This window comes from Drosophila navojoa, chromosome 2 (genome assembly GCF_054131105.1).
Source record: "Drosophila navojoa isolate 15081-1374.11 chromosome 2, UAZ_NAV_1.0, whole genome shotgun sequence".
Taxonomy (NCBI): domain Eukaryota; kingdom Metazoa; phylum Arthropoda; class Insecta; order Diptera; family Drosophilidae; genus Drosophila; species Drosophila navojoa.
The window spans coordinates 25139624-25164923 of NC_142890.1; the positions used below are offsets into that span (position 1 = coordinate 25139624).

At 37.2% G+C, this 25300-nt stretch overlaps 1 protein-coding gene and 5 non-coding genes across 6 annotated transcripts; all 6 read right to left on the minus strand.

Moving 5' to 3' along the window:
- Positions 1 to 15777: 15777 nt before the first annotated feature.
- Positions 15778 to 15850, minus strand: TRNAK-UUU (transfer RNA lysine (anticodon UUU)). The gene has a single exon. It is a non-coding gene; the product is annotated as a tRNA-Lys (tRNA).
- Positions 15851 to 16071: 221 nt separating this feature from the next.
- On the minus strand, positions 16072 to 16366 carry LOC149092271 (signal recognition particle RNA). Its single transcript, XR_016196299.1, has one exon.
- Positions 16367 to 16719: 353 nt separating this feature from the next.
- On the minus strand, positions 16720 to 16792 carry TRNAK-UUU (transfer RNA lysine (anticodon UUU)). Its single transcript has one exon. It is a non-coding gene; the product is annotated as a tRNA-Lys (tRNA).
- A 400-nt stretch (positions 16793 to 17192) lies between these two features.
- On the minus strand, positions 17193 to 25034 carry LOC149092272 (putative G protein-coupled receptor Mth-like 11). Its single transcript, XM_089256753.1, has 5 exons — positions 24871 to 25034; positions 18749 to 18970; positions 18004 to 18187; positions 17772 to 17935; positions 17193 to 17423 (listed from the first exon to the last, which is right to left on the minus strand). The coding sequence occupies exons 1-5, from the start codon at positions 25012 to 25014 to the stop codon at positions 17193 to 17195; spliced, it is 945 nt and encodes a 314-aa protein (XP_089112879.1). The 5' UTR covers positions 25015 to 25034.
- LOC149092273 (signal recognition particle RNA) lies at positions 23098 to 23392 on the minus strand. Its single transcript, XR_016196300.1, has one exon.
- On the minus strand, positions 23826 to 23898 carry TRNAK-UUU (transfer RNA lysine (anticodon UUU)). The gene has a single exon. It is a non-coding gene; the product is annotated as a tRNA-Lys (tRNA).
- Positions 25035 to 25300: the final 266 nt, after the last annotated feature.

Genomic DNA, 25300 nt, shown 5'->3' on the forward strand with positions numbered 1-25300 from the left:
TTTTTTCTTTATCTGCATTTTTGTTTTTATTTTTCTGCTGCTTTTCGCTTTCTTCGGAAAGTGTGAGTGCGAGCATGTTTTCGTTTTCCCCACATTTTCCTTCTTTCTTTTTCTTCTTCTTTTTTTTTGACACATAAAAGGACACGCACCGCGTCACATCATGAAAGGATTGATTAATGATTCGTTGATTTTCGCCCTTATTCTCTTTAGTTACACTTGGGCACATAATCCGCCTCGTCTCCAGCGCCTCTATTCCATTTCTGCGCCAGCAGGCACCGCGCATCACCACACACACACAGCCGACCTAGTCGAGTTTTACGTAAAATAAGTTTTCAAGAGAAAACAATGCCTCGCCGAGTTTCCCTGCCAATCCATTGTCAGCAGCCAGCCAGTTTGACCAAATACGCTGCCATTTTGCATGCGCACCTCCGCATGCCATTAGCTAATTTCTTAAGGCCGCAAATCTATTATGAAATGGTGTAGTATGATATAAGGAAGAAATGTATATTCAAATGTAATATGTAAAGTATATATATCTTAAAGTTATGAATCAATCCGCCAGTCTGAATATTATTATCATATGCGGCAAGGCAATATTAAGTTTGTGATTTGATTTGCATATCTATTCTCAGTTATTCCCAGCCTACTTGGGTAGTATGATATGGTATAATACATGCACATATTCAAAATGGTTGCAGGATTCATTGATGACTTTTCATTCAGATCTGCTCGGATGGTCTTTTGTTAGGTAATTTTTTAAGGCTTTCTTATTTATTCATGATTTAGATTCTGTGAAGTAACAAGAACATATTTATAGATTTCGGATTTTATTGGCAGCAAAATAAATAATTTAAATATTAATTTAACTAAATATATGAACTAAAATGTATATATTTTGTATTTTTATTTTAATACAAAATCACTAAAAGTCAGTCGACGATAAATGAATTTAAAATCATAAAGTTCGCTCTACTTTAAATATAATCAAGTTATAGTATCTATACTCTAAAGCTATACTCTAAAGCATTTCAAGCTTGTCTTTGAATGGTATAAAAAGTTCATGTATTAGAAGTATTGAGTTCATAGGATACTTAAAATGTAGCCGAATAATATTTATATTGGAATATATGATCAGCTAAGGTCAAATAATTTCAGATTTAGCTTTCATGAAATCATTCCGCAAATTATAGTCTAACACTTGTTAACTAATTTTGTTCTGTTTGATATGCTTATTTAATTCTATTTTAAATACTGCCTATGCTTTCCATATACAACATGCATTTTACTTAAGTTAAGCTAATAAAAAGAAAATATTTTTTAAAAGTAAAAGAATAATGAAAGACATATTTATGAGACATGACGTGAGTGAAATGAACTGACAGTTTAACTCTTGCTGTTATGATCAATATATGATATGTCGAGCATATATGAAATATCGGTCAAAAAATCTATGTAGCTTAAATGAAGTCTTAAGACTATTGATCTAAATGATTTTTTGATTTAAATGATTTTTGGCTTACAGGTTTCCTTAAGGCACAAGATTATATACATTCTATGAAGCTCAAGAGTTTTACGTGTTTTCAATTTGACACATCCTTTCTATATCGAGCCATAATATAAATACTAATTAGCTTTTCTCTTGCAGCCCCTTGAGCTGGGTATCTTAAGTAATTATAGGAAATTGTATTAAACAGCAATGGCTTTCACCCTCTCCCGCTCCAAATGCACTTTGACTTATCAAATGGAATCCATTAAACGAAAACAAATACTAGCTGGCGAGTACAGCTCATGAATAAAAGAGCAGCGGGAAAGTAATTATCATTGGCCATTTCACACGAGGCATTCACACTCCTGTGCCACTTCTGCCTCAACTCCCAGCTGCCCCAATGACAATGACAGTGACAATTAAGAGCAAGCAGGACGAGAAAGTGTGGGTGCGACTCGCATTGGGAGTCTACGCCACGCACCTTGACAAAGTGTTGATGGATCAAAGTAATTAAACAGGGCCTCAGCAGTAGACTAATTCCAGCTCGAGTTGAGTTTTGACCAATGTCCATTCGTTATTAGCGCTTAAGCAGTTGTTGAGAGCACGCAAACCCAGAGGGCTGACCATTCGGAGCAGAGTTTGAGTTGGAGTTGGAACAGAGGGGTCAGGGGATGGGACGTGACATGTGTCGACACTGAATGGGACTGGACTAGCTCAAATCACATTCACATTTTCGCATGCCAGTAGACAGCGCTGACCACTTGGGGTAAAAGTAAAACCAACTCCAACTCCCAACTCCTTGCGACACTCAAATCCTCATTCCCACACACACACACACACACAGCCACGCACTCACACTCACACGCCGGGAGACAGTCAGGGGTGGAACCTGGTGTTTAAAGTGTCGAGTTTTGCGTCTTAAAACTAGAAAAATGATTCCGCTCTAGCAGCTCTACCTACTCGGTTTTAAAATGCGTTTAAGCCCGTGAAACGTAGGTTGGCCCAAAACGGACAACAACAACAACAGCAACACGAAATGAGTCGAAAACATTTAAAAGGCGAACTGCGTAAGAAACCTTCATCAAATTTGACTGACAGGTTTTCAAGATGTTCGCACTGCCAACCAACTGTTTCTCTCCCAACTCCATTTCTTTTGGGCTGCTGCCAGTCAAAATGGCCAACGTCACTGCCAAGTCTCTTTGTTGGCAAAGATACAGTTTTACTTTAAAGTTATTTTGTAGAAAGTTGAGCAAATATTTAATAAACGAAAGATTAACTAATTGTATGCCTTGCCATAATTGAGCACAAGTTATTAGCCAATATTTTGAGAGAAATTTATATCCAATATATAGAATATTTAATAAATATATAAACTTGTATGTATCCGTTTTTTCGTATATTAATATATTTGTTATGTTTTATTTTCTAAACATCTAAATTTATTCTACTTAAATATTTTGATTTGTTTTTTTTTTTTTTTTTTTGTCTTTTTGTTTTTAATTATTCGTACAATATATTAACAATTAACATCAACTCAAAATACTGCTGTTGGCGCCATCTATTGTACAGTAGTTGGCTAGCTATCTTATTATCCACAATATTTAGTATGGACACCAACCAGTCGTACCTTATTGCTGTGCTACTTTACACGCAATGCCGGTCTTTTTCTTTAATATCAATAACAGAGATATAACGCTTATCGATAACTTTGAGCTGTGTCTGCACTTAACAGAGCTATGTTAATGCTCATTTCGTACCAAACAATTCGAAAAAAAAGTTATTCCAAATTATTGAATTATGGCATTTTCCATATCGAACTTCAAGTTTATGGAGTCAGAAAAATGCGTTAGATATGATTTTATTGTGTAAATTCTTTTAAATTACATTTATATCAGATCAGTATGATAAAAAAATCGCAAAGCGAAGACGAAGAATAGAAGAAGTCGGCAGATAATTTCTCTGATGATACAATCAGGAAGTGGTATATAATTGTTAATTGTGTTAAACCTTGTTAATTTTTTATTAGCAATAATTAATAAACACATGATCCAAAGCCAGCAAAATTTACAATATATAATGAAATGACTCAAATGGAAGCTATAAAAAGTGGAAGCTCATGAAGGAGGAAATATGAAATTAGCGATGCCATAATAATTAAATTAGCCTAAATTGTATTTTATAATTTTAATCAATCAACACTTAAAAATATGAAAAGTATTTACTTTTGTAATTCGAAGCAAAATGATATATGAATTCAAAATATTTGATTACGATAAGTAATTAAAAAGTAAACATTAACAAAAATATATTAACTATAAAAAAAACTAGTTCACTTTTGTAAGTTGTTGCCATGTGAACATTTTGTTAACACTTTAACAAATTACTTAATTTCCCTTTATCATTTTACACTTTATCAAAGGTTTATAGCAAACGTGGCAAGTAGATTATTTTATCAAAAAATTATTATCAACTAATTGCGACCAATTTGTGTGTCAAGCAAACGGAGGCCCATCATTTACAATAATACGATTTCTGTTGCTATCTAAATAACTTAAGAAGCCCTGAAATTGGATCCGTTGCAATGCACAGTCGCCATAGGCAGTGCAGATGGTATGAATGTAAAATCTGCATTTGTGCACGTCAAGTTGATTCGCTGGCAGGTTGACAGTCGTCGTAGGCAGTGCAGACGGTACCGGATGTGCTTTCGGGCGGCATATGCAAATAGCATTCAGTGCACGGCCATTTGCACAAGCTCAGCAAAATTGCAAACGGGCCACAAAATCGGCAGACGATTGACCCAAATGCCGAGCCGGAGCTCCCTTAACGCGAATCGTGTTGGCAATTTGTATGCAAACTCTCATATGTAAATTTCAGCTGCACGGCGCATAAATTGAAGTCGGCAAGAAAGAAAACTTTGCAATGTCTTCTCGATGCAACAATAAACTCATTTTTTTAAGTGTAGCAAATATAAAATATATGTGCAAATATAGAGAATACTTTTTGCTAAGCTCAAACATAGAGCCCAATAAATTATAAAAAAAAGTAGGAGAAAATATGAAGGTATATTTTTGGTTGTTTATAACTAATCAATAATAGCAAAGCCTAGACATTCAAAGAGAAGCACATATCATGGCAACTTCAGAAGCCTACAAGTCTTATCTATACTTATGATGGCTTGTCATCATCTATAACTATTTCAGTATTATTAGTTAAAATAATTGAAAGTGAGTCAACACGAATTGAGCCGGCATTAATTTCCTCGTATTTAAACTGATATTTTTGATCTAAATTTAAAAATCAAAAGTTGAAAGATTACAAAATAAAATAGTAAAATTTAGGCTTTGCTATAATTTTATTTAAAGTGAATTTTAATAACATAAGCCCATAGAACTATTATTATAAATTTTTTTTTATAAAAATATAAGAAATGATGATTTTTTTTTAAATCATTATATCATATAATCATTTTACAATTTAATTTCAACCGTTTGATCAAAGCCTTAAAGATTAAACATACAATTTCAAAATATATTATTTATTACTCTTATTATTGAAAAATAAAATAAAATGAATACATTTATTATGACATCAATAGGTCATTGATATAAAATAATATTTATTTAGCTAAAAAGATAATGCTTGCATGTTTTTCCCAATTATTTATAATAATCTTATTTTATTTATCAATCTTTTTATATATTGCTTATTTTTTTCTAAATTTACATTAGTATTTATTATATTAAATGATATTTATATAACTATAACAAAATTTTGCAAATGTACTGATAACAAATTTATAATATTTAAATGAAATAAATCAAAACTTAAACTAATATATTAAATATTTAATTGAAATAGATCAAAACTTAAACTAAAACACATTTAGTGAAATATTAAAAGTATTAAGTATGACTAAAATATATTTATAATTAATATAGAAATATTTACCTTAATGTCATGCCTTTATCTCTTATAGCAAATTTATAATATTTAATTGAAATAGATCAAAACTTAAAGCACACATTTAGTGAAATATTAAAAATTTTAAGTATAACTGAAATATATTTATAATGAATATAGAAATATTCACCTTAGTGTCATGGCTTTATCTCGTTGATAAGATTCCTACGGCATTTAAGAATGAAAAAGCTGCGTGATTCATATGATTAAATGCTTAAGATAGCCAGCACAAATATTTACAGATAAATGAATATTATTTCATAGTTTTATTTTTATTGCGTATGAACGTATATATGTTTAGGAATTAAACAGATTTCGTTAACTTTTATTGCTCGTATTCAGCTGAGATTTCATTCTTATCTGTAGATTTGTGCGTCGAGTCAACAAACGTCAGCAAATCACAGCCGTTATCTATGGATCCTACAAAGAGTAATTTACGGTGTGTGGTAGTAGCAGATGGAATCTTTCCATGTGAAAGACATTAGACTTTAACTTAGAAATAAACACGTTGGTTAACACTTTATAGAGCACGGAACACTCCCGATTCACATTCGATTCGCTGGACAATGAGCCACATAAACCTCTCTAGAACCGAATTTGTCCTTAAAGCTATGGTACAACAAATTCGGATCTACAGGGTAGACGTGGAACAGAGTGGAACATTGATATATGTGTATTTATATACACATTTATGTATGTGTATATATTGAAGTTGTTGAAAAGTTGTGAAACCTGTAAAAGTGAATTGTAATTTGCAGGAACGATTTGAATAGAGTTACGGCTATAATTTCAGTGTCGTGCCACACGTGATGCGAAATTATGAAATGACCCATAAAAATGATTACATTGCGCGCACACACAATCACATCGTGTGTGTGTGTTAGTGTGTGTGCGAGTAATTATACTGAAGCACATGGAAAGCTCCCCGGCACGAACGAAGCGGCGTGCGAGTCCTTGAAGCAGCCCAGCCAACTCCTGCGTTGTCTTCAGCAGCACAGCGAAGCAGCAACTGAAGACGACTCGTTGAACGCGGCGGCCAGGTGAGGGCGCTCGATTAGGTGGCCCGGCCCCAAAATCTATTTGTTTTAATGCTTGATAAGATAGCCGCTGTCTTCCAATATGTCTTGCGCATGTTCTTAGCGCTTTGTGTATCTAATTGATGGCGCACGGATTAGAGCACTTTCTTCATATCGATATTGAGTCGGGGACACCGAAGACTTTGCTCTTCTTGGTGTTGTTGTTGTTGCTGTCGTTGTCGCCTGCGATAAGAGGGAAGCACATTAAATGTATGATAGATAGATTTTGAATAAGTATTTATATGTGTGTTTGCTTTGAGGCCAGGAATCAATCAGGTAGTTTAAGAGCTCCGCCAATTCCAGCTCCAATTCCAATTCCAATTTCGATTCCCATTCCAATGGCTGCACTCAGCCAAATTTGTTTGCACGGTTAAGACGCCAGCGTCGATTAGGCAGGCGACGACAGAGTTGGCGCCATGTGGCAAAGCCTTTTGCTAAGCCCCCCAATGACAGTTGCCAGTGTGCTGCTGTCCCCTTTCCCTTCATTCCGTCTATTCCGCTTCTCAGTGATGATTCAGCATAAGCATTCGCAATACTGCTGAATAATGGAAGAGTCAGCAGCAGCAGCAGAGGCAGCAGCAGCAGCAGGCGGGCAGAACGCGTCTGAAATATGGAACAAATCATTGCCATTGTGCAAGGTCGTTGGGCATTGCAAAGATCCTATCTATAGACATACATATGAGTGAGTGCGTGTGCTTCTCTCTGTGCATGTGTGCGTGTGTGTGTGTGTGTAACAGTGTCCTGCAAGCAAAGCATTTTCGAAACAATTAATTAATGACTTTTTAGCGTTATTCATTAGCACTAATCGCCTAGGACTAAACTTAACTAAGCCGCCCCTAAGCTGCTAGAGAAAGGGGGCGCGTGCCTGGGCGCAAAGTCAAGCTGGCTAGAGTCAAAAACCTTTCGGCCGTAGGCAACTGAGATCCCGGATTAAATCCAGTAATGGCAACAAATCTTGCGTAAACAAAGGCAGGCAGGCAGGCAGGCAAGCAAACCAACTCCTATCCTTCACACACACACACACACACTCGTGCTCACTCGCTCTCGCTCTCTCTCTCTCTTTTGCTCTCGCACACACACATACACACGCACACATTCATTGACTGCGCTGCTGCTTTGTCTTTTTTTGGTGGTTGCGTTTGTCCTTTCTGCAGCCTCAATGGCTGCGAGCGCTCTTGCTCTCACTCTCGCTCCGTCTCCCTCGCTCTCTCGTTCTCCTTCTCTCCAAACGGTATACACACAATCCACAAATGCGAGAGAGAGCCACAGCACAACAGGGTGAGCAGCAGCAGAGGCAGAGACAGAGGCAGAGACCGAGGCTGAGGCAGCGGCAGCGGCAGCTGGGTGTTTTTACATGAGCTGCCATTGCCGTTCGCCCTGCTCTGGTGGTTGCTATCGAGGATAAACGAGCACGATTCGTGCCGCTAGCCACTGGCTGCTGGCTGCTTGGCTGCTTGGCTGCTGGCTGCTGGCTGCTGGGCGAGCGCTGCTCTAAATACTAATAATTAACTAACCTTGGCAAATTAACGCATCTCCGCCAAATTGAAGTTTTGCGAAAAATGCATTACATCATCGACCCAGCCCCAGTACAAATCGTACAAATCGAATGAATCCACAGACCGCATTGCCATTTAATATGCTAATTGATTTCACGTGGAACGCTGAACGCGCTGTTAGCACCAATCCGATCTGGCTAATACCGACAACTGCGATGGCCCAGCGAACATTTTGTGCAAACTGTCAGCACACTAATGAAACAAATGACAAAGCCAATAATTAGATATTTCGAGAGTTCCGTTTAAGTAAATATTTTATGCGAAATTGTCTAAGAAATTACTTCGCATCTTCTTCTTCATATTCTATAAATAAAATGTTTGAATATGTGTTTATAAAACAATCCTAAAATAAAAAATTTAATTTTAATTTGTAAAATAATTATTTTAATATTGTAAACTTAAGGCAAACTGATTTTTTACTGCTCTAAATTATTTTGTAATTTTTTTTGTAATTTTATATCAATTTATAAACTGAACTCTCCACTCAATGCAAAATGACTTCTATGCTCCAAACAAATGTCTTACTTTTAATATATTATTTCTCATACATTATTGTCCAACTGCTAAGCGGACTGTTTGCCTTAAGCGAGTACACATAAACGCAAGCGAAGTAATAACAACGTAGATATCATACAAAAAGTTCAGTTTCTATATACGGCATGCGCTTATCTTAAGATAAACATGATGAATAGTAGCGAAATCAATTTGGAGACCCCTTCAATTGGGGGGTTTCCAAGGCGAGTGCGTAGATAATTTCGGTTTCGTCTTATCAGTGAGTCGATAAATGCACGAGCTTTATAGCAAATACATATATTAATGTAGCCATTATGGAACAGGTAAACACTATTGTTGTATAACATGCAGAGTGTGCGAATGTGTGTGCAAGTGTGTGTGTGTGTGTGCGTGTGTGCGGCTCATTGCATTTACAGTAAAGCCGAACGGAAGTGCACGAAAGGTAAGTCGCGAAAAAGTGCGCTCGACGTGCCCGCTCCTCCTCCCCCTGCCCGACAGCGACACGCCGAGTGGAAAGGAAACGGGGCGATGACTGGCGAATTAAGAGAAGACAGCTTCGCACATAAATCAAAACTGACAACGGGCGACGGGCGACGGGCGACGAGAGAGGGCCACAGTGTCGGTTGAGTTGCGGCAATAGAATAGAATTCCCAAAGTGTTAACTAATGCACATTTGCAATGGGTTTTGTCACACTGTACTTGGCAGCGAGTGTTTCAGCGGCGTATCTGCCACAGTTATTTGTGTGCATCTCGTCGATTGGATATGAAAACCGGCGAGCGGAGAGAGCTTGAGGCCAAGGTTGTTGCTGTTGTTGCTATCAGTTTGTTGTTGCTGTTGTTGTTGTTGTTGTTCTCATATACGAATTTCGGTTTCGGTTTCAGAGCGCGAAATATTTCACTGCTCGCCGTTGCGTCTTGTTGTTGTTGTCGGCGATGTTCGCGAGAAGTTTACGAAAATGGGTGCAGGTAGAAGATAAAGAGAAATAAAAGAATTTCAAAACGGTTCGCCTCACCTTTAGCCGTATTTGCTCTTGTAGTTGTTGTATCTGTGTGTGTGTTTGTTTTTGTTGTTGTTTTGGTAGTCAACCTGCAAGTTGCGGCATTTTGTATCTGTATCTGTATCTGTATCTGTATCTGTTCATGTGCAGCGTATCTGTATCTGTATTCTACTCATACCGGTTGCTGCTGTTGCTGTTGCTGTGGCTGATGATGTTGTTGGCGGTGCCTTTGCCAAAGTTCCTGTTTGTTGTTTACAATATTACGCGCCTTCCTTTCTATATGTACATATATACATATACATATGTATTATCTTCAGGCTCTTAATGAAAATTAGTTCTCACAATGGTTAAGCCCTAGTGACAAGGGCAGAAAATCCCCATAAACAAGCTCTCTCTCACTTCCCCCCCTCTCTAACGAGCAGCTGCAGCTCAGACAGAAAACACACACGAAATTTGCATGAATTTCGAATAAATATGCCAGTGCAGTCTGCCAGGACTTCGAACCAAAAGTGCATTCAGTTCCCACTGCTCGAAAAGAGGCTACGAAATTTACCCCCTTAACTAGGGCTGCGCCCGGTTGGCCAGCCAGTGCAGCACACTCGCACACCCTGTAAATGTGTTTTACACAGGCAGAGCCATCTGCCAGCCAATTATATACGATTCTTGCTAATCGCCAACGATCTAATCTTGATCGCATATTTGTTTAAGCTCTATATCTATTAGCAAACGTTATAAATCAGAAATGTTTGTATTGTTCTTGAGATTAGATATGAAATCAACGCGATTTGTACTCTTAAGAGTATCCGCTAGTCGGCTTACTAACGAAATCTTTAAAGAAATATCTATACTTTAATCTAAAGTGATAATCGTTTGCTCAGTATAGAAATTTATGAGGTATATTACTTTATAAGCAATCCGCACATTGAGAGAAATTAAATTTCTATATATAGACCCTTATATACACACATATATCTATACATTTTCTATATACATATGTGATTATATTTATATGTATATGCTCTTTTAAAAACAAAACACCTGACAAAACGCCAAAAACTTGTTTTACTCTTTTGATTTCTCTGATCGTTATAATGTGTTAATTACCATAAGATATACGAATAATTTCTGCTTTTTGGGCCATGCGAGCCAAATGATTATTTTGGGCAATATATTTCAGTTTTTTGCATTCAATTGTTAGCCAGCTTTTGTTCTCCGTTTAATATTGAATCAACTCTCAGTAATGCCTCAAATTCTTGCATGGCTTAGGCCCATAAAAAAGGCGCATGTTTCACTATATATGGGGTTTTTTTCAGTCGTATAAAGAATTTGGGTCATATCCACAGGAATCGCATGCATTTTGTGAGGAATGTAAATATTTGAATAGCCAACAACGATAAAGAAATATAACATGCTCATAGCTTGGTATGTGAGTCTACATGAATATATTATATATAAATATAGCATATATATAATATATATATAGTTTATATACATGTCGTATTCAGGTCAGCAAACAGAGTCAGCTTATGCCAGTAGAGGGAGTCAGGTCCACGTTTGTCATAAAAAGAAGCGCCGGCTCCAACAAGATTTCAATAATTAATGAGCGAATGCATAAAATAAACATAAAAGCGATTGGCCCATTGGCCAACTTAATTGTTCAGTCGGCGAGGCTTTTATAGATATACACAAATGTATGTATATGTAGGTATATATCTGTAGATCTATACTTTTATTTTTGCAATTCAATTTGCATAAAGCAAAGCAGCTGGAGAAATCAGTGTAAAAACTCCTTGATGAGGCGTTGGCAGTAATTTGATAATTTTCCACACATTAAGCTGGCTGCATAAACGTCGCAGTTTCGCCAAGTGTCTCGTAATTGGTGTAGATGCATGCCACAGACACACACGCACACACACATGCACATGCACACTCTCTTTGAAATGTGGGCGCAGACAGAGTCGCAGTCAAAGTCCTGGCAGCTGCAGCAAATGCGTTGCCCCGAGTCCTGTGACCTTAGCCAAATTTGGGTTTCAGGCGACGCGCCATATTGCGCGACACATACACACACACACACACACACACGCACCTTACACACACACATAGAGAGACATTAAATGCAGCAGGGTTGCAATTTTCGGGTTGGGTCAGCGTCAGCTCTGCAGCTTCGCTTTACAGCGCTGGCAGCTCTCGCTTTTTTTTTTTTTTTTTTTGGCAATTGCCACTAATATTTCGGTATACTACTTAACCCATGCATTAAATGGCGGGACAAGTGTTTTATAGCGCGCATAGAACGCACAACTTGGACTTTGGCTGGGGGTTGATTGCTGCTTAAGTTGTTGTTGTTGCTGCTGCTGCTGCTGCTGCGACTGTGGCTGATAGCGCGACAGCGAAGCTTGGTGGGAGCTGGGGTATTGCTGTTTCTGCGCAAATGAAAAGTGGTTGAAAGGCGCTGGCGTTGGCTGCTTTGCACATTTCCGGGCGCGCACAGCACACACACACACACGCACACGCACACTCATGCAGAGAGGCAACGAAATGAGGACAGACGCAGTCACTAGGAGCTCTGCGAAAGCAGGAGAAGGGCCGAGCTGGGCCCCCAAATTCTGGCACATGCGTACAACCAAATGGCCAGCATCGCTTTGGCGGCTGTCCTTCGTTTTTCCATTGCGATATTCTTTGGGTTTTTCAGTTGCCGTCGAGCAATTTAATAAAGTGCGCACTAGGAACTCACCTGCGGCCATTAGCCAGTTTACCTGGTTCGCTCAACTCTAAGACCACCTGACAGGCCCGTCTTGAAGGCCACAAACCTTCGTCGTTTTCAATGTTAACACTTTGCACATTGTTGAAGTTTGGGGCTTTTGCCCGCCCGCACGCATCCTGGGCAGCCGCTGGGCTGCAGGATGTGCTGGCAGCGACGTCGCTGTCGACGGCGACGCCGACGGGAATGGCAACGGTAGCGGTAGCGGTGGCGGTGGCGGTAACGGTGGCGGTAACGGTGGCAGCGACTATGTCGTTGGCAATGGCCGCGCTCTCGTTTTTAACGAACTGCTGCGCTCGGCGTCAAATTTCAAACTAAAGTCAGTTGTCCCGGCATGGCCGCAGCTAAAACCCAGTGAGAATGCGACCCTCCAAGCCAGAGTTACCCAGCAGGAAACTGCCGGTCGATGTGGTGTGAAGAGTCACTCGAGCGGTGAAGCGAGCGAAAGAAGAAGCAACTCTAGCTAGGTACATGACTATTCAGTGGACTTGTAATGTCTATATGCATGTATGGAAAACAAATGAATGTAAGGCTTCCAATGAATATCTGAAAATTAATATATGTAAATCTGAGCAGAAAAATGTGTTAATGGGAAAACCCCATTATTGAGCCGTTTTTAAATTATTTAAATTATTTAAGTGTTAACAAGAATTATTTAAAAAAATTTCAAATATGCGTATATACATTATATATTTATATAAAACAGATATATGAATGTTAAACTTAATAACGCTGCATACGAAGCTTAGTCGAAAATGTGTTACTTTTTCCGTATATTATTTCATGCTCGATTTTCCTACTGGGTCTCGTGATATTCAGCAACAACAGCAGCAGCAGCGACAACAGCAACAACAACAGCCGCAGCAGCAGCAAACGGTGCTTTTTGTTAAAGTTGATAACAGCCATGTTGCTTTGGTTGTGTGTGTGCAAGCGAGCTGATTTTTGTGTATTGGTGTGAATGCGCGCCATGTATGTATGTGTGTGAGTAACACAACCACCTAGCACCTAGCGCAAAAGAGCGAGTGCGAGTAAGAGAGCGCGACTAGGAATACACTGAACGAAAAATCGTATTTTATTTATTAAATGTGGTTTTGCAGCAAGCATATTGAAACTGACGATGTATTATTTAAAAATGAATAAAATATTTCGACTTCATACATGTCTAGAGACATTTTAATAAAATTTAAAGAAAAATCACAAAGATTTGCTTGTTAAAAATTCTAAATTAAGTTCCTTAAAATTGTTGCCTTATTCTTTGTAGTGCATTAAGATTCATTCATTTTCTAGGACATGCCTTCTGATACATACACATATATACACATGGCATGCACATATATACATGTGTAGTCGTATGTGAGCGTATGTATGCCTGGGAGAGCGGCACAACTTAGCATTGGCTGCGTGTAGACTTTGTGGATTGTATTTCCAAAGCTACATACATACATATATACATACATTTTCATGTGCGTGCTCAGCAAGGACTCTCGCTGAAAGAGCAGAGCGGGCCAATTTTCGAGGCTGAGTATCCGTGTGGCCTGCTCAGCAGCTAACTGGAGTCAATGAAACTTCTTTGTTGCACGCTCCGCGCCTTTCAAAATGAAATCAAAGTGGGATATTTAAAGCCTCATTAATCAGACGCAAGCTATCCACCAGAAGAAAGCCCCAGCTTCGAGGCGATGCCGAGGTGTCGACTGCCCCACAGCTCGGGGCTCACAACTTGAGTGCGTTAATGCGCTCATTAAGCTCAAATTTGTTTCATTGATAATTACTAGATGCTCGAATCGGACATTTTATTTTCGGAAAAAAACTAGATAATATTATTATTTAATAAATCTATTTATGTTTGTAAATACTATGCATTTATGAAGTAGACATGTAAAATCAGTTGCTTTACTACTTATAGTCCTAGATATTAGACCTCGATATATTATTTTTTAAACAAAAAGCTATTTTATTTATTCGCTTTATTATCATATATTTTAAAGCACCAATCGTTGATGTCTTTAGTAAATCTCCTATCCTCTGTGTAATTATTTTCTATGCCTAATGCTTTCCCAAAATACAAAAACTACACACTACGATTTACAATCCATTTTTTCTTTTTCATATTGCCGATATGTACGGTAGCTATATTAGCTATATATATATATATATATATATATATATATATATATATCTTTTTCAAATTTCTTGTATATTATATTATGTTTACATAGTTTATTTTATAATTTAATATTTGGAAATAATATTGGACTCATTAATAAAAATAACGTCTTGAGCTCACAAAAATATAAGGAATTGTAAACCTTGAGCAAAGATATCTGTATAGTTACAAAAAACCATTTGTAGTTCTAAGCAAAATAAAAGAAATAGAAGAAATAAAAAAAAACATGCATCAGGCAAAGAAAATTTTTGTTCTATTGTCTAGGAAGTTTCATAATTTATGGCCCATATTTCCTGCACTTTATTGATATTTGGAAAAATGGAAATTTTACCTGAATTTAACATTTTTGCAATAGCCAAAGGTCTGCAGGCCGAGGCCAACCTTGATAGATGCCATAGAGCTGTACAGTCGGAGAAATGCAACTGGTCGATTTCTCTTTGACGCAACGTCATGGAACAGTTTTGAAAATATATTTGACTCTGGTTTCTAATTATATCAATATTTGCATTTATTTAGTTGATTAACACGAATGTTTCTCGCACAATAACTAGTTCGGTTTGTATTTATTGTTGCAGCGCTTCAGCTGAGGCAATTTGATGATTTGTCGTAATGAATGCTAATTAAACGCATTCGTTTTCTAGTTCATTTGGCAGCCAAACAGCATCTGAATCTCTTGCTCCTCTCTTGATACTCCTATAAGTCTAGTTGCTGTCTATGTATTCGTTCAACTTAAGTGTTTCTCGGATGGCCAGGGCAGCAAAGTGTGTCAAAATTCTTAGGCGTATCCATGAAACAAAACCTTCCTCACACAGCCAGTCGAGCTGTGTGGCTGGCTATGTGCTCTAGCTTAGCAAACAGATAGAGAGATACCCACTCACACATAAACACGTCCACATATATACGCTGGTACATATGTAGCTGGGTATATAGCAAACATAGATACAGATAGTAGATATGCAGGGCCAGCCACAGATAGAGATAGCGATGTTCGGGCATGTTTCACACAATTTGGGTATATCCACGGCTCGAAACGTAAATGGAAAAGCAAATAAAAGGTGCTAATTTCATGAGGGTTCAATTAGACGTTTGGCTGCTGTACGATTTCTTTTTGTAGGTCGAGACTCTAGTTTAAATAAAAAACACTTCACAGCACAACACAACATATTCTCTCATTTTTTAAACAGTGAGCTCCTGCAGATGATTTTTAAGCATAATATAAATATAACAAAAATAAAAAAATTAAAATAAGCCAATAAAAAATTGGCTCGCCCGAGCAGGGACTTGAACCCTGGACCCTTGGATTAAAAGTCCAATGCTCTACCGACTGAGCTACCCGGGCAATTGCTTTGGATGTGCCCAAAAGCCTTTACACTCTTGCTATCGAAAAAGCTCATTCTGAGAATTCATGTTTGAAAGCTTTAAAGAACCGGAAAAAAGCTTTAATTTATTCAGTAAAACGCGATATTTTCTAAGGTTTCATGTTCTTAAAATAACATTTCTTTAATATCTTTAAATATAATAATATTAAAAAAAAAAAAAAATATTGTGATCGGACGGCAAAAAGATTGTGGTCCAACAATTGGCAAGGCTGGTAATGGCAGACCACTCCGGTACGCTATCCCACTACTGCCTACCACGGGAACTCTTGGCTGCTGGTTTTCACCCCTGGCCCGGTTCATCCCTCCTTAGCCAACCTGAATGCCGTGGACTCCTCCTCGGCACCCATATTGATGGCAAGCTTAGTGCGGACGTTCCGTCAACATGGCTGGTCCACTACACAGTGATCCCCAGCCTCAGGCCATCCCACAATCAGACCTCACAGAAGCGTGATTACAGAAGATGCCAACCTTCCAGTCGACAGTTCCGTTTCTACAAATGTATTTATGTCACATTACTCACTGAACTGATTACGAAACGAAGCACTGCTTTACCAATCAACTGCTTTCATCAAAATCTACTTTCAAATTGAGACTATTTCGTTGAGGGCTCGGTGGTTTGTATGGTTTGAATCTTAATGAGGTTTGTTTAGCAGCTCAAAAATAATAATTAATATACATGCATATATCTCAAACGAAAACCGGTATATAATTGCCAGCGACCCGAGGTTACACTGCTTGGTTAACACTGCTTTTCAAAAAAATATTCAGTATTGAACTGCTTTTTTGTTATTACTCATGCTACTCATGAAAATAAGCAAAAAAATAAACTCGCCCGAGCAGGGACTTGAACCCTGGACCCTTGGATTAAAAGTCCAATGCTCTACCGACTGAGCTACCCGGGCATTCAAGCGGGCGCTGCCATAGTCCAATCAAGGCTGTTTTATTGTTGGAATGTCTGCAGTTATGTTAAAGTAAATTTAAAAATATTAAAAATAAATATATAAATATGTATATACATATTGAAACTAAATCTAAATTCAATGAAATATAGAAAGTATTTTTACTTAAAACCAAAGTGCGTTAACTTTATTTTTGATTTTATCAGAGAATATGAATATATTATATATTAGTGATCTTATAAATTTAATCTAATGCTTTATAGTAATTATTTATTAAATAAAAAATTTTTAAGAATCATCTTTAGTTGTAGAGAGATGGGATAGTTCAGAACGAGGGTTGCTTCCAAATTCCATTCTACATGGAGTATACATATTGAAATAGATAAAGAGTATAGTATAAAGATTATATTGATATAATGAAGATAAATTGAGTTAAATACCGTTTATATATGGACTTAAGTATGCTCTTTGTAGGGACTGCTATGAGAAATAATAGGATGCCTTGAGCACTCGGCACGAGGTCTAGAAACATTGCAACGTTTTGAATAATAATTTTATCACTTGTAGTTACAATTTGAGAGATTATAATTTCCATGAACCACAAACCGCCTGTTATAGCAAATAACCTGATTGACTGGGCGAAACTGAAAGGAAAATGGGAAATAATACATATGTAATATACTTATTATTATTAGTTTTTTCCTCTTGACATACTTAGCGCGACTTTTCACATTTCTCTTACTCTCCGAAGTGCCCAAATCGCGTCGGTTTTGTTTATTTTATGTTAATTAGAGTGGCAACCAATATGGGAGAAATAAAGTAGATAATTCCCGATACATCAATCACTAAAAGAAACTTCAATTAAGACATCTAATACATTATATAAGTAAATAGTTTTACTTTTGATCAAACAATTATAAACTCTCACTTCGGGTTTTAAATGGCCAGGAACATCTTCAGGTAAGTATCAATCAGCCCCTACAAAAGCCGTAAGTAATCTAGTAGCTATGCTCCAAACGATGATACTATATTTAAAAAATCTGGATTCGTCCCCAATTCCAAGATTCTTGAAACTCTTCCATAGTGTCAAGTTGATTACGATGAGCCAAAGGAAGGTCGCCATAACGAAAAAATAGTGTACGTAGGCTAATATTTAAGGTAATTTTAATGTGCGTAAGGTGCATCATGCAAAGCAATAAAACTTGTGACATTACCAAGTGAAAGGCATGATTTGAAGGTGAAGTCATCGGGGATTTTGAGAACCGATTCGATAAACGCCAAGAAAAAGGTAATAGTTAGGCAAGTGAAGTAACACATGCAACATCGATTGTACATCGTCTTATATTTCTTGACATATAGAAATATCGCTATAGTCAACACCATGCAGAATAGAAAGAGCTCTTAAAGCTTGGGCTGCCGAGACTACAGTCAAATTAAATGGTATATATATAATATATTTTTGATATGCCACCATTTCCATTCGATATCTTACACGTTGTTATATTTACTCGTTCGGGTAGGGGAAGAACTTTAACCCCAATTTTGTATTCCTTATCATTGTAATCCTTCTTAAATGGGAACAAGCAATATTGATGTTTTGTGAAGCTATTTCCGGGGACGTATAGCATATCATTCTATAAAAGCAAAGTATCACTCTATCTTCAGTCAATAATGTTCATATTTACAGTCTACATATGATTCTACGTGCAAGACTTTAGAATGCACCGATTATCAAATTGGCCACACTATAAGGTCTTAATTGCATATAAGAGTTTTAAATAATACTGATTCCAATTGTAACATGTTTTATAAAATCTTAGAACTGTCCTCCCCATACAAACATACGGACGGACCAAGCAAATGTATTTTTACTTCGTGAATGAGTATAACTTAAAAATAGTCTCATCAAACCTCCGTATCACTCTCGCTGAATGCTCCACACGGGTTTTTATAGAATACTTGCACAGCATAGTCTTTGAGGATATCCTTCTGCACTACTTGACCGTTGAGAAGAGTTATGTTCAAGGCTCGGAATTTAAAGGAGTTTGGAGGATCACAGCAAAAGATTAGGCATGGCTTTATATGACAGACACATCCTCGGATATAGTCATCTACTTCCTTTATTCCATCAAGGAATATCTTATCGTTGAATATCCCAGTTTTTTCTTTAGGAATTATAATGTCTCTATATTGAAAGGATCTGAGAGTTGAACGCTATTTGTTAGATCGACGGTGTCAAAGAAATCGCAGCCTGGAATATCGCCTCGTATCTCAGCTATAATAAGACTGAGTGTAAATATGACACAAAAGATCTTTTTCATTGTATTAGATAAAATAACAAATAATTTTGACATCGACTTTTTAAATGCGGGAACTGTTCTATACAAGATCCAAATATAAACTGAGAGTTTAATTGTACGATTTGTGTACAACACGTACTTTTTACATATATGAACTAAATTATGAAGGGTAGAAAGAAGAATTTATATTAAAACCATGTAAAACCACGAAGGTTTTGAGTGAGTAATGTCTGGCTATGGGTTAAAAATAGTTAGTTATAGTTCTATGTATATAAGGAACAATTACAAGTACTCGACCCCATGATCCCCATGAGCCCTTCGAAAAACCTTTCTCACATACGCACACACATTGATCAATAAATTTGATAATATCATTAAAATATACATATGTCTCTCCCAAGGTACAAGTTATCGGTTACGATAACTATTTATTAGGTTTATAGCTATTGATCGATTTTGGCTTTCAGACTGAAAAAATCCCAAAGAATAATATATAAATGATCTGAGAGTGAATAAAAAACTTGTGGAACTCATATTTTGCTCGCTAAATAAAAGGCATAGCCTTATCAAATGATGATTATGGTAACTCTTTTAATGAATATGACAAACTCAACTTGAAACTTGAGTTAAGGTAGCTGCATGACAAAAGCTGAATGCTATGGAAATCGATGGAAGGTACCTGAATGCTAAAATGTTGATTAATATTGCACATTAAGGCTCATTTGAAATTGCTTTTGAAATCTAATTTCACTCATTCAGTAAAACCACACTAAACAACTGACAACTGAATGGCGCATTAAAACTTTTGGAAATATTCATCATAATTGCTTGCCTAATAAATAACGTAGCCTTATAAATGTCTCTGAAACTGTGGGCCATCTCTTCTAGTGAATATGGCAAAAACTAGAGTGAAGACAGCTGCAGGACACACGCTGAATGTTATGAAACTTATGCAAATATTGATCATAATTTGTTTGTTCAGACAAAAAGCTTAGTCCAAAGAATACCATGAATGCACTGTGGTCCAAACTCTCTAGTGAATATAATAAAAAATACTTGAAACATGGTTTGGGCAGCTGCATGTCAAAGGCTGAATGCTACAAGACTCGATGTAAGGTACATCAATGCAAAGACTGAATAACATGAAGCTTGTGAAGTTATCCTCATCGCTCACGAAGTAGAAAACGCAATTCATATAATCACTGACCAGAGAACACATAGACTAGACATGTAGAACAAATTTTTCTACACCTCGACACTGTTAAGTTGAGCGACCGCTATACTTCGTATTTGCTCGGCTCGGTCGCTGGAGGTTTGATCAATGAAAATACTGCATGACAAAAACAGTGCGCTGTGAGCGCTCAACCGAAATGGTCCCAATTCCGTATGAAGCACAGCTATGAGCCATTTTTTCTACTCTTTCTCTCTCTCAGTCCCTCTCTCTCGCTCTCTGTGGTCGCTGAAATCATCACTCTCAGTATTTTCGTCAATCTTCAGTTAAGAAGACTGTGTGTGTGCATGCTCATCGCGAAAACATTTTCATTATGAGCATCAACACTTTCATACCCTTTTTAGAAATAATTATGAAAAAGCTAGCATTTTGTATGAACGTGGCAAACGCTTTACAAATTTCGGTATACCCTTCACTTAAAAGGAAAGAGTTGGGATCGTCGCGAACAAAAATTTCAATTTCTGTGCGCGGCTGAGAGTGATGATTTCAGCGACCACAGAGAGCGAGAGAGAGGGACTGAGAGAGAGAAAGAGTAGAAAAAATGGCTCATAGCTGTGCTTCATACGGAATTGGGACCATTTCGGTTGAGCGCTCACAGCGCACTGTTTTTGTCATGCAGTATTTTCCACTGCTGCCAATTCAGCTTTTTTCCCGTCAAATCTGGCTTTTTCCGAAGACAAATTGCGGGAAATATTTAAGAATTGCGGGAAGCGGGAATTCTGGCTTTTTTTGAAAATGAATTAGGCTTTTTTCGATTTTTTTTAATACTTCGATTTTTTTTAATACTGAAAACATGTACTTTGTATTAAATATTGTATATATTTTTTGTATATATCGAATGCTAATTGCCTTAGCCTAATATGTATATCGTTCGGATATGTAGCACTAACACACACTTAAGCTAAGTCTTGCACAAACCTCTGCGCGCACCATGGTTAACATGGCGGTTGCCACTTGTAAGAAAAGAGCATGTAGAATCCGATATGTACAAAGGGTATGATTTTGAAAAGAAAATCAAGTCTTTAAATATCGATGCAGGCCTCGAACAAGAAATTCGTGCTCGCTGCTCTTCTTTTGTTATTGAACTTATCAAGCAGCTAAAGCAGAGGTAACCAATTTTTCTGATTCTTCTACCGACCGTTAAATAATTTTGATTTTATCTGCAGTCTCCCCGACAATTTTAAAATCTTAAAAAACATTGACGTTTTTTCCGTTGATAAAATTGTGTCAACTAAAAAAAAAGTAATTACAGAATTGTTGGAACACCTCCAAGTAGACAGAATAGCCGACATTGAGCGGCAGTACTATGATATTAATCTAGTTACGTGGGAAAACGTTAATGACAGCTCCGAATTTTGGAATGAAGTCTCCAATTACAAGGATTCTGGCGGCAACCGCCGATTCCTTGACTTGGCAGCTGTTGCCCTGCAAATGTTTTCATTACCATGGTCCAACGCGGAGGTGGAACGCGTATTTAGCCAGCTTAACTTGGTAAAGTCCAAGTTAAGGAACTCAATGAGCCTAAGCACAATAAACAGTATTCTTAGCATAAGGTAATATTTTATTGAGAGTGAAAAGATGATACCGATATATATATTACTTTTTTATTTAATATAACACACAGATATGGTTTGCGAAGACTGGGCAAATGCTGCTATGAATACAAAGTTCCTTCAAATTATCTTCGCATGATAGGTACTAACAGGTCGTACGATTCTGAAACCGATGCTAGTCGCGAAGAATTAGATAGCATGCTAAAAATCTTGTAAATTAAAAAAAAAAAAGAAACAATCAAACTATAATAACCGCTTTTTTTTAAGGCTTTTTTGTAAAAATTTTCAGCTTTTTTTTCCGTTTCTTCCATCTAAAAACAGCTTTTTATTCTGGTAAAAAGTTGGCAGCACTGGTATTTTCATTGCTCAAACCTCCAGCGACCGAGCCGAGCAAATACGAAGTATAGCGGTCGCTCAACTTAACAGTGTCGAGGTGTAGAAAAATTTGTTCTACATGTCTAGTCTATGTGTTCTCTGGTCAGTGATATAATTCACAGAAATATAAATTCTCTGAGGTCTTTTAGCAGAGGCGGAATGCAATGAGACTGCCTGACAAAAGCTGAATGATATGACATTCGGCGGTTGGTATATCCATTAAACTTGTGTGTATGCCAGCTCTAGCTCTTATAGTTTCTGAAATCGATGTTTTCATACATACGGACAGACGGACGCGAGTTTTATAATATTAGGTATACCACAGAGAGAGAGAGAGAGAGAGAGAGAAAGAGAGAGAGAGGTCATCCTTATCTGTAGGATTATCATGTCAAGATGAGCTATGTAAAAGTATTTAGTTGTCTACGCTCAGTCAATGTGTCAAAATCACAAGAACGGCTCTTAAGATGATTGGACCCATAGCTATTGGACTTCTCATAATATTTCTTGGGACATTTACAATACCTGCAATGGACAAGTGTTTTATCTATGCGATGCCAATTGAATTGGCTAGCATTATCTGTGGCCGCTCCAAATCTACTAAAAGTATTAGTGAAATTATACAGCTTAAATGGGTTGTTCTACCCCAACTTTCAAGAATCTAAATGAAATTGTGTACAAATAAATAATAGAACCGAAATACAGATGCACGCGTATGAATAGATTTTTTTGTAAAGTTATTGAAAAGTATTGTATTGTGAATCTTCTCATATGAGTCTCTTCATTCTACATACAGTCTATAGTTAGATTGCAACGCTTTAAGATTAAATGGTTCAATATTTTCCGTAGCAAAAAGATTGCGGTCCAACAATTGGCAAGGCTGGTAATGGCAGACCACTCCGGTACGCTATCCCACTACTGCCTACCACGGGAACTCTTGGCTGCTGGTTTTCACCCCTGGCCCGGTTCATCCCTCCTTAGCCAACCTGAATGCCGTGGACTCCTCCTCGGCACCCATATTGATGGCAAGCTTAGTGCGGACGTTCCGTCAACATGGCTGGTCCACTACACAGTGATCCCCAGCCTCAGGCCATCCCACAATCAGACCTCACAGAAGCGTGATTACAGAAGATGCCAACCTTCCAGTCGACAGTTCCGTTTCTACAAATGTATTTATGTCACATTACTCACTGAAATGATTACGAAACGAAGCACTGCTTTACCAATCAACTGCTTTCATCAAAAACTACTTTCAAATTGAGACTATTTCGTTAAGAGCTCGACGGTTTATGTATGTGTTGCATATTAATGAAAAGTTTTGCGCTGCAGCACAAATAGAAAACACAGGTATAGAATTTCCGTGACACGTGCATATTGCTTGATAAACACTGCCTCCCCAAAAAAGTGGAATTTATTATTGAACTGCTTTAAACACAATATGCAACTTAAATAGTTGCTCTCAACAGTGAAAGGAAGTTGTAAGCCCTTTCATTTGACTGTAAAAATATAAAATAATTTGGTCATCTATTTGTTATATAACTTTTGCTTATTAATAAAAATAAATAAAAAAAATTTAAAGTCGCCCGAGCAGGGACTTGAACCCTGGACCCTTGGATTAAAAGTCCAATGCTCTACCGACTGAGCTACCCGGGCATATAAGGAATTGATGCTAAGATCCAATTATAAGTTTTTTTTTCCATGAAATCCCTGCAAGAATATTGTTTTTATTTACAAATCGAAAGGCTTATGATGCATATATATTTAATAATTAGTCTTATGAATACGCTTTTGTTGTAGATTCGTGGGGAAGTTGAGATGTTTTTTTTACTGCGAACTCCATTCTAAATCGAAGACACGAAATGAAATGGATTAGTATTAGGAATATATCCAAATGTTATTAAATACCGATTATAGAGAGCTTGAATCATCTTTTTCCTTACGACTGTTATAACAAATATGAAGATGCCTTGAGAGCATGGTAAGAGGTCTAAATAGGTCGAAACATTACCAAAATCCGTTCTAAGTCAAGAAGCTATGATATCTATTAACCACAGCCCGGCTGTTGTAGCGAATAATCGGATGAGTAGACCGAATCTTAAATGGAAATCGATATAATATAACCGGCAATTTAAAACTCTAAGAGATCCGATTTAACCCAAGTTGCCATTCCATCGATGGGCGAACATATATTTGCCATATCTTTTTGTTTTTGGATAATTAATTTCAATTATGTATCATTTTAAATAATAGAAACCGTAGGAGGAAAATTTTGTCAGACACCAAGTCCATGGCTTCTGTAGCAATGAAAGGACGGACGGACAGGAAGGCGGACATTGCTCAAAGCCAATAGCTTTGTGATTTCGTGATTTATAAATACTATAAGTTAAATGGGAATCCATCCTTAGCAGACCTTGAAGAAAGACCATGGGTTTTCCGTATCACTCTCGTTGAATTCTTCACACGCGTAATCATTGGCAACCTGCACAACATAATCTTTGAGTATATCCCTCTGCACCACTTGACCGTCGAGAAGAGTTATATTCAAAAGTCGAAAATCATGGGTGTTTGGGGGATCACAACAAAAGATTAGGCATGGCTTTATATGACAGACTTCGGAATTAAGATGTCTCTATATTGAAAGGATCCGTTTGAGAGTTGGACGCTATTTGTTAGATCGACGATATCAAAATAATCACAGCCTGGAATATCGCCTGCGATCTCAGCAATAATTAGGCTGAGTGTAAATATGGCACAAAAGAACTTTCCCATTTCGCCGTTGTATTTTATAAAATAACATAAAACTTTGAAATCGATTTCTTAAATTCAGAAACTCTTCTCTTCAAGAGCAAAATATCAACTGAGCTGAGCAAAATTATGAAAAATATAAATAAGAATTTATATTATGTAAAACCACGAAGGTTTTGAATGAGTAATACTTGGCTGCAGGATAAAAATAGTTTCCGACATAAATATTGTGTACAAAAAATAAAAACAAATAATTATAATTCCAATCCAATAACAAAATAGAGGTACGTAATAATAATGCTCTTCGATT